This window comes from Merops nubicus, unplaced genomic scaffold (genome assembly GCF_000691845.1).
Source record: "Merops nubicus isolate BGI_N331 unplaced genomic scaffold, ASM69184v1 scaffold52223, whole genome shotgun sequence".
Lineage (NCBI taxonomy): Eukaryota > Metazoa > Chordata > Aves > Coraciiformes > Meropidae > Merops > Merops nubicus.
In genome coordinates this window covers 1-9,989 of record NW_008600613.1, presented here as the reverse complement: position 1 = coordinate 9,989, position 9,989 = coordinate 1, and the positions used below count along the sequence as shown (strand labels likewise).

General features: G+C 40.0%; 1 protein-coding gene across 1 annotated transcript; it reads left to right on the top strand.

Moving 5' to 3' along the window:
* The first annotated feature begins 1,184 nt into the window (after nt 1-1,184).
* On the top strand, nt 1,185-9,658 carry HDC (histidine decarboxylase). The gene is made up of 11 exons (XM_008937721.1): nt 1,185-1,349; nt 2,288-2,401; nt 3,005-3,127; nt 3,950-4,084; nt 4,925-5,068; nt 5,322-5,388; nt 6,257-6,419; nt 6,531-6,621; nt 7,818-7,916; nt 8,600-8,701; nt 8,891-9,658. Exons 1-11 carry the CDS (start codon nt 1,185-1,187, stop codon nt 9,647-9,649), a joined length of 1,962 nt encoding a protein of 653 aa, XP_008935969.1. The 3' UTR covers nt 9,650-9,658.
* Nucleotides 9,659-9,989: the final 331 nt, after the last annotated feature.

The following is a 9,989-nucleotide window of genomic DNA, read 5'->3' as shown; positions in this document are numbered from 1 at the left end:
TTTTAATGACTGCTGCTAGTGCAGTAGTTCAGTGTGCTAGATTAACATGTCTGCTTTTGTTTGATTTTGGAAGCTCTTTAGCTTTTTCTCTCCGACGATGTTAATATGTTCTATATTCCTGACATGGATTACTGTGAGACTTCCGAAAGATTGTTGCAAAATGGAAAAGGGTTAGTGCAGAGGCAGCTCCTCTTAGCAATATACTACTACCTTACGCATCAAAAGAGCACAGATGAGAACGTATGAGAAAGCCCTCACTTGGGAGGAGCCAGATGAACACTCACCAATAACCTGCCTACGTTAAACCTTTTCCAGAATGCGTGAGTCTGGGAGATAAAGGGAGCTATAAAGGGTGAAGCAGCTAGCAGGGCATCAGACCAAACTGCCCACAGCTCCTGAAAGGTCGTGGCCCAGGTTTGAAGAGGTGCTTTTAGAAGGAGTCAGTATGGACCCTGAGGAGTACAGACGGAGAGGTGAGTGATCCTCTGCTCTTGGAAACAGGTAGCATTTGCGTGTGGAGATTAACTGTCGTAGGGCTGAGAGTGGTACCCAAAATTACAGTGGGCTATATTCTCTATTTGCACACATGTTCTTGTGGCTTAGATCTGCTGAGACTGAGACAAAAACATGTCCCAGTTCTGATTTTAAATTAACGGATTTAGAGGCAGTGGGTGACATGGGCTTTCTGGTCTTAGGTTGAAAATAACGTGGGAAAGCTGCAAGACTGTGATTCTGAATAAACTTTTGCCTAAGAAGTTAAGCACAGTGGCTCTCCCCTGGCTGCTGCCATGAAACTTTAGTGATACTGGCACAGTTCTGGAGATGGGTAGCAAACTTTGGTCCCAGGGATGGAGGAGATTCCCTAAAAAGTGGAGAAAAGGTGTGGAGCTGTGCAGCTGTTTTCAGAGGGTGCAAAAGGGAATAAGCTATAATGACAGGGAATTGTCTTTGGACTACTCATTGGTGACACTGAAACAGCCCTGTGTATCTGTTCTGTCCAGATGAAGCCAGTTCTAGAAGCCATGTCCCTACATCATTAGATTGGACAAGCAGGGTATAGGAGGAAGGTTAGTTCCTGTGTCTATCCTGGGAGCAGTATTCGAAGCCTTGTCCAATGCTAGCGACAGATTGTGTGAAGTGCTACTAGTTAGATTTCCCAGTTGAAACTCAAAGCACCGTAAGAGATGGTGGATTACATTTGCCAGTACCTGAGCAGTGTGAGAGAGAGACGGGTGACTCCTGATGTACAGCCAGGTTACATGAGAACCCAGTTGCCAGATTCTGCCCCAATGGACCCAGACAGCTGGGACGACATCTTTGGAGATATAGAGAAGATTATTATGCCTGGGGTAAGAAGTGAAGCATAATCATTACAAGAAAAAAATGTTACTACCTGAGGTGAACACTGAATCCTACGAATGCACATGTTCTGCAGAACCCAAATGTAGAATAAATATTGCAGGCATTATGTCCACAGAAGGATTCTGCAGATTACTATTGTATTCCTAACTACAGTTTTAGGGGATAGACTGAATGGTTTTTTTGAAGTATTTTATATATTAAGAATAACTCATGTTTGCTTAGAGGGAAGCCTTTGGCTTCCTGACCCTGGTGAATTTAGCTTTACAGGGCCTCTGCCTGTGAATGTAAAGGTGTCCTTCCTCTCGCACACGAACACTGCAGATTCTGCTAAGGGAGTTCATATTACCTAATGAAAAGTTTTATGTAAGACACTGTTTCAAAGTCTTTTAAAATTTTCTTTATAGATGTTTGCAGAAAGTTGATCTGATGAGGGTGAGGTATTCACATGAAACGTGCTTATGCTGGTGTCCCATGTACCATCTCCTTCAGGTGTAAAGAGGGGGGCTATATAATTGTAACTTGCAGTGTGGAGCCAGAGGCAAGCTGTGGTCTGACAAAATGAACAAGAGCAACTTTGTTGCAAGGATTCCCCTTATAAAGATAAATATTTTGATAAATATTTCTGACTCTGTTGTGCAGTGTTCAAAGGACCATTCTTTCCTGTTCAGAATCTTTGTCTGCCTGTTTAATTCAGATAAATGCTTTTGCTATAATTTGGAATTTATCTAATAACGGCACAGTGTTATCGTTTGCGAGTGCTGCACTCCTGTTGATATCATCTCCAGAGCTTTCTGCTAACAGATCTAGAATTGCATGTTACGTTGCTGTGATCCATTTCTGTTGCTTTAAACAGATGCTAATCACAAGATCTTGCGCAGAAATTTGTGGTGTTTTCAGAGCTAACTTCTAGAAATTTTTGTTTTAGGTAGTCCACTGGCAAAGTCCACACATGCACGCCTACTTTCCAGCTCTTACTTCCTGGCCTTCACTCCTTGGAGATATGTTGGCCGATGCAATTAACTGCTTGGGATTCACATGGGTAATTTTTTCATTTTGTTCTTATTTTAGATATTCATCTCCTGTGTATATTATGCAGGAGCAGGTAATAGTTTTTTCTTGTTCTGTGAGTCAGCATAATTATTCTCTTTAACCAATTGTCTTCTTTGCATAAATGAAAACTGTCACTTGAAGAAAAAACAACATATAAGAGCAAACATTACCTAGTAGTAAGAGGTGAATGAAGAAAACACACCTCTAGAAATGTCTGTTTTCTAATTCTTCATGTATCCTACTGTGAGCATTTTTCCCTGTTGTCTAGTTTCAGGGCCAAGACTGTTACACAAGCACTGCAGGCAGAAGAGAGCCACCGTCCATGACGGCAGGCTGGGCTGGGCTCTGTTCCAGTTCTCCTGCTCTTTTGGGAGAACAAATTTCCTATTTTTCCTCTTCTGAAAATAATTGCTCGGTGGCCTGTCCCAGATGATCTGAGTATTTTGTAACCTCCTGCAGCAGCTACAGTTAAGCAATTAAAAAGTGTTAATAGCTATTAATTAAAATGTGATATGTAGTTTACATTAAGGGTTGTGCTCATATTGGGTTTGCAGAGTGAATTACAGTCTCAGTCTCTCTTTTATTTTTCTAGGCCTCCAGTCCAGCCTGTACAGAACTGGAAATGAATGTGATGGATTGGTTGGCTAAAATGCTGGGCCTCCCAGACAAATTCCTACACCACCATCCTGACAGTGTGGGTGGAGGAGTATTACAGGTAGGGGAGATCAAATGTGAGCTCATCAACATTTTGTTTTCACTCAAGTGACTTTCCATGTTCAGTAGCAGTTTTCCTGGAGGCAAATCCAACAAGATTTGATCTATGTGTTTGGATAGACATAAATCCCAATTTGACATTACTTTCCTAAATTTTAGTTTTAAATGTAGAAGATTATAGAAGAGGAATTGCTATTGCTTTTAGTCCTCTTTGTGTTATGAATAAGGAGCAGGTACTCTTGTGGCCTTACTAGGACAAATGAGAATCAGATTTGGTTTCTTCAGTCTGTTTCACATGACCAAATTATTCACTAAAGTAATGTTTACATAATTAGCAAAGGAATCCTTGTCCCTGTCTTTCTGCCAGTTATCCTCGGCCACTCAAATTATTTTTTCTTTTTCTCATGTCTACTTTCTATCTCTGAGAGTTGCAAGATCAAGGCCTGGACCTTTGCTTCCCTTCATAAGGCCTAAGCAAGTATCCTCTGTAGTCAGTGCTGAGGCTCTCTGTTGTTACAAGGAATTTTGCTCAGGTTTGTAGTTGTTGTGGGAGATACTACATTATAGCTGTAGTAGAACAAAAGGAAAATCTGATTTGTTTGCTTCCCTCAACTCAGTCCTGCGTGTTAAAGATATACAGCAGTTAAAAGGCTTTGTGTTGTGTTGCTGGTCCATAGCTGGTGACTTTCCACTGCATCCCGGAAAGTCATAGTAGAAATAAAAGAGGGGATGGGCAGCTGAGCATTTCAATGGCTTCAGTAAAACCCTGATGAAATAGCAATAGAGTAGCAATATGTTGCAGTAAATGAGCATGTCTTTGCAGAGCACTGTGAGTGAAGCAACCTTGGTTGCACTACTAGCTGCAAGGAAAAACAAAATTCTGGAGATGAAGCTTTCTGAGCCAGACACTGATGAGTCCTCACTCAATTCTCGCCTCATTGCTTATGCATCTGATCAGGTAGGTTCTTATGGTTACAAAGGAAACAAATTCACTTGTGCTGTCTCACCCAGACTATACAATGTGAACTCACATTTCTATATGAAGAGAACAAAACAAACATGAATGCCTCTCAAGCATGAGCAAATCCCTCTAGTGTTTCTTTCTGCAGATGGGGAAACAAAACCAGCGTGAGATGAGGTTTTGTAGGATGCCAGCAGTTTTCAAGTCCTTCAGCCTTTGTTTTTCTTCACAGCCTCCTTCCACTGAGGCAGGCATGTGGGCATTACCTCTGTTGCTCCTGGTTGTGGTCTCTGCTCTAGGCTTCTGTGCTTGTGCTTGGAGGAAGCATCTGCATAGTACTGTGACTCTGCCTGCAAACCTGTTCTGTCCTTGGGCTGTTGAGCTATTCCCCTGTGAAAACTGCAGCAGGAGAGAGACTTGTGCTGGTTCTTTCTTAATGTAACTAAAAGGGCTTTTTGTTGCGAGGGGGTTTTGGTCTACCCAGAACACTTCACACTTCAGGTATTTTTATCTCATGGCAGGAAGGAGGGAGTAAGCTGAGGTTGATCCATTTCTAGATGCTCCTTTAAGGTCTGAGTTATGATAAATGGATCTCCAAACACAAGGTGATGATGCCTATTACTACCTTTTAGAGACCAGTATCCAAATAAATGGAGCATTCCTTGGAGTTACAGTGCATTATTTTAGTTACAGAGAAGAAACTTTCAGACTTGTATTAATGTGGATTGTAAAAAAGACCTTATAGTTGTTTTTCTTGCAACCTCTTAAAAGGCTGTAGTTTACCTCAGAGTTCGCTTTCTTACTTTTTCTTACTTACCTTTTTTTTTTTTTTTTAAGGCACATTCTTCTGTTGAAAAGGCTGGCTTGATTTCTCTTGTGAAGATGAAGTTTCTGACTGTGGATGAGAACTTTTCCCTCAGAGGTGAAACTCTGAAGAAAGCCATTGCAGAAGACAGAAAGAAAGGCCTAGTGCCAGTCTTTGTATGTTCAACTTTCTGGTTGGGGGTACTGATATAAGTGTTGTATTCTTAATGTCAATATAAAATTACATCTGAAATGTTTCTTGTGTTAAATTGTGTTAAAATACATTAGCTGAATATCAAAAAGTATACAAGAATTTCCAGTTTATTGAACAAGAAGTATTTCAGCTGTCTGTGTTAGCCTTTACACCTCCAAGGTGCTGCATCCACTTCTTTAAAAAAAATTGCTTCTTAACAGGTTTGTTTTATTCTAGGTTTGTGCAACTTTGGGTACAACTGGTGTCTGTGCTTTTGACAATCTCTCAGAACTGGGTCCGATTTGTAAGTGTGGTGGTGTTTTTTTTTCCTGATTTTAAATTATGATAGCACCGGAAAGATAGTATGAGAATTTTTTGTGCCAAAACTGAGGAGAGTGAAAACACTAATGACCTGACTTTTACCAACATGTCTCAAAATGTCTCAAAGATTGACAGAGTCAGCACAAGACTTTGCAGTGCTTTCTATAACATTTAGATTAGGATGCTAAAATACATTCTATTCAAGATGGATTAAATTTGCCAACTGATAAATCTTTAATGTGGTTATTTGGGGAACACAGACTGTACAGGAGAGAGTGCAGTACTGTTGTAGGATGGATACATAAATATTCAACCTAGCAAAGGAGTTTTGAAGGTAGTGTTTGGTAAGACATTCTTCATAGCCACCAGTTCAATAGGTAAATTTAACATGGTTGCAGATCCTATTCCAGCATAAATTCGAGCAAGTAGCTGCTCAAGACTTGTGATGCTTTCTCTTATGGATCAGAGTGTGTCTTCTATCTCTGGATCCTTTTTGCTTGCCACCGTGTCTTTATCTTGGCTTTGTGCAACTGACTTGTACCAGGGAATTTCGCTTGCTAAAAAGGCAAGTGGGAGAAATCTAACATTCACAAACCTCACTCATATGAAATGTGGAATGGTCAATTTTGTTATAATGTCCATCTGATTTCAGAGTTATCCTGTATTTTGGGCTTCTGGATCCATAGCTATAGGATAAAAATAGAACTATCAGTTGTTTGTCTTTTTTGCTTTTTTGTTGTCAGCCTCTCTGCCTCCTGCAAAAACACACATTTAGTTTTCAGAGAGGAGAGATTAAGTATGTGCTTTGATTCCTTCTGTCCCTGACATAACAACAATTTCAATTCCAACAGGTGATGCTGAGGGACTCTGGCTTCACATTGATGCTGCATATGCAGGAACAGCATTTGTATGTCCCGAGTTTCGATTGTTCTTGGATGGAATTGAATATGCAGATTCCTTTACGTTTAACCCTTCTAAATGGATGATGGTTCATTTTGACTGCACTGGATTTTGGTGAGTAAAGACAAAACACAAACAATGCCAAAAGGATAAAATGCAGACTGCAAAGTCTTTCTCTACATATTTTTTTTTTTTGCTAAATACAGTTCATTCTACAATTGATAGGGTTCAGGATAAATACAAGTTACATCAAACCTTCAGTGTTAACCCTGTCTACCTCAGGCATCCCAACTCAGGAGCTGCTGTTGATTTCATGGTAAGTTGTTTGAGCTGATATTTTAAATTGCCTGTAAATGTTCAGACAGACTGCGAAGTTCCTCACACTCTGGAGTGTGCTTATCTCATAGCTGTCTTATTACATAAAAGCGTAACACCAAGTATACTGAGATTCTAATGCAGATTAAATAATAAAACTTTGAAGTGAGCCTTGGTTATGAAAATTAATGATAAAATTGCTTTCAGAAATAGAGATTTGAAGTATTTAAGATTTTTATACAGATAGGGATCCACCCTTGACTTCTTAGTTAGAAGGGTCGTTTCTGTGCATTGTGTTGCTGAAGTAATTCCTACTGGTGGCTTTTTGGCTGGTTTTCTTGTATCTCTGAATGTAATAAAAGAGAGAAAAGAGTAGCAATAGAAACGCCATGCTCTGAAACAGCAGTAGAATAAATTTTACTTCTCTCCAGATTAAGGTATTCCTAAAATCCAAGAGCCCTTTCCCTTTAGATCCATTTTACAGCAGATTTCAGTACAGTAAAACAAAAGAATATTCACAGCCAATTGCTTCTGCTATGATCTCACCCTAGTCCTGAAAAGATAATTGTTTTCTTGAAATCAATAGTGCTTTTCACTAGAGCGTTGAATGTAAGGAGGGAAGGGGAAAAAATGTATCAATGAGTCCCTCTTGTGGTTAAATAGGACCCTGCATGTAGTTGTGTAGCTCCTTGGAAGTACTCCTGCACAGGTTTTGTCACTCTTCTCCATGCAGCAGGTGTTACTTCCTCTGGAAGGGTCTGCCTTTGTATCAGCTCTCACTGTTCAGAGTTGATTCGGGAAGATATTCAGGAAGGGCCTTAAATATGCAGATTACAGGAACTGAAGTGAGCATGCAGTCCTAAAGTGTACATGGATACTTCCTGAATCGATAATTCTCCTTAGATGTAAAATAGGTGCTGTTATTAGCTGGTAATTAACTAAAAAAATCTAAGCATGCCTAGGCCGTGGATGAAGCCTAATAGCCAAATTATTTTTGCAAAGAATTGGAAAATAAGTAGGCGTAGCATTTCGTTGGCTGTTTCCTAGGTTTAACAGATTTTCAGAAATACAAAACAATTTATCCAAACAGATCTCTTGAGTCTGAAGCAGCAGCCATAGCAGCCTAAGGGGACACTCCTTTCTGTTTTGTTGTTTGTTTTTTTTTTCACTCACTGATACACTGTTGTGTTTTCACAGCACTGGCAAATTCCACTGAGTCGTCGATTCCGCTCTTTGAAGCTGTGGTTTGTGATTCGTTCATTTGGGGTGAAAAAGCTTCAAGCTCATGTCCGACATGTATGTGAATTAGCAATGCAAGCGTAAATGTATTATATCGATTTATTGGTAGCTGAGTTTAATAAATCCAGTGATGCAAGGACGAGTAACAGCCATCCTCTCATGCACAAAGCTTGCACGTGAACACTAAACGAATGCTGATTTTACTCTTAAGTAATCGTTAAAGATTGATTCTGTAGACAAAACATTTCCTGTAGCCTTCTTGGAAGCAATAGGAAAAGGCAAGTGACCTGGTAAGTCGATGCCTTCTGCACATGACTGAGTACTGCCAACCTGTAGAAGCTTTCTTCGAGGCAGAGTGGCAGCTGTTAGGGAGGTGGGCTGTGATGGACGGCTGGACCCATTGCTATCCGAATTTACAGGCCAAAGTCTTTGATGGAGAGAGGATCGTACTGTGGATCAGTGGTTGCTACAGAAGGACTGTAATTTGAGAAGGAACATTCCATTTTCAAACCTTCTGGAAAATTCCTGTGTATAGTCTAGTTACTCTTGTTGAATGTAGTGTTTGGGCAAATAGAGACAGACTTTAAAATACTTAATTTTGTTGCCGTTCCTGTTTGCTGCCACTCATGCATTGGAATGATACCTTTTAGTATGGAAATAAATTATTTTTAACTACTTAATTTAGTGTCTTACAGTGGGTTTGTGACAAATACATAACTACTTTTTTTCCTTAATTACAGGGTACCGAAATAGCCAAATTCTTTGAATCCCTGGTTAAAAGTGATCCACTCTTTGAAATTCCTGCCAAGAGACATCTTGGACTGGTTGTATTTCGTCTAAAGGTAAAGACTGGGCCTTCAGTGTGTCTCTTTGGAATGACTTGACCACAGCTGATCTCTCCCCAGGCATTACGAACTGTGAATAAACTTTAATGCAAGAATTTGTAATGCTGCCATTATGGAGATGTTTGGATATCACTGGAAATTCTAACTATAGCATTTGTTTTTTTTTGTTATTCATATTTAAAACAGGGTTCCAACTGCCTGACAGAAAAACTCCTGAAAGAACTAAGTAATTCTGGCAGGCTCTTCCTTATTCCAGCAACCATTCGTGACAAGTTCATCATTCGCTTTACTGTAACGTCTCAGTTCACAACCAGGGAAGACATTCTGCAGGACTGGAACATCATTCAACACACTGCAGCCCAGATCGTTAGCCAGAATTATGGGTTGCACTGCATCAATCCTGGTGATGGGGCAAGGCTCCCTAATACGATAGTGAAGCCTAGTTCTGATGCTGTTAGTAATGCCTCCCAGCTTTATCTAGATGGAGGGAAATACAAAATGCCTTCTAGTAAAATAGTAGTTCAGCCTAAGAAGTTGGTGAGTCCCAGTACGTGCGTGATTAGTCAACAAGTGAAAGGTCAAGGGGAGCCTCTAGATGACTGTTTTCCAGAAGATGTTCAAGATGTTACCAAACACAAGTTATCCTCTTTTTTATTTAGTTATTTGTCTGTTCAAGGCAAGAAAAAGACAGCACGTTCCCTTAGCTGCAACAGTGTGCCAGTGACTGGTAGTCTTGAGCAATGTAGCTCCAAAGCAGCGACTGCTGACAAGAAAGAGTCTCACACAAATGCCAGAATTCTTTCCAGACTGCCTGAAGAGGTGATGATGTTCAAAAAAAGTGCCTTCAAAAAACTTATTAAGTTCTACAGTGTCCCAAGCTTTCCAGAATGTAGCATTCAGTGTGGCCTCCAGCTGCCTTGTTGTCCTCTGCAAGCCATTGTTTAACAAGTCAGAGATTGGACCTTAGGAGCTCTCCAGGTAGAAAGAGAACCAAAGTTTGTTTATTCATATGCAATACTACATGGGATTTTTTTGTTCAAAATGTAAGCAATGGCAGTGACCACTGAGAAAATTCCTGTGCTTTTACTGGTGGAAACCTTGTGTATTTCTAGATTGTCAAATAAATCTTGTAGGCATATAACAACATGAAACTCTCTGGTTTGTAGACTGTGAAAGAGGAAATGCCAATTCCTGCCTTATCAGTCTTAGTGATGAACAGTTTCTAGCTGGTAGGCTAGAACCATTTTCAGTAATAAAGTAATAAACTTTCCTATTAAAAACAAAT

Coding starts and splice junctions, on each gene's coding strand:
- HDC (XM_008937721.1), top strand. CDS start 1,185: ATGGTGGATTACATTTGCCAGTACCTGAGCAGTGTGAGAGAGAGACGG. Junction 3,128..3,949: donor TGGGTGGAGGAGTATTACAG/GTAGGGGAGATC, acceptor ATGTCTTTGCAG/AGCACTGTGAGTGAAGCAAC. Junction 6,622..7,817: donor GAGCTGCTGTTGATTTCATG/GTAAGTTGTTTG, acceptor GTGTTTTCACAG/CACTGGCAAATTCCACTGAG.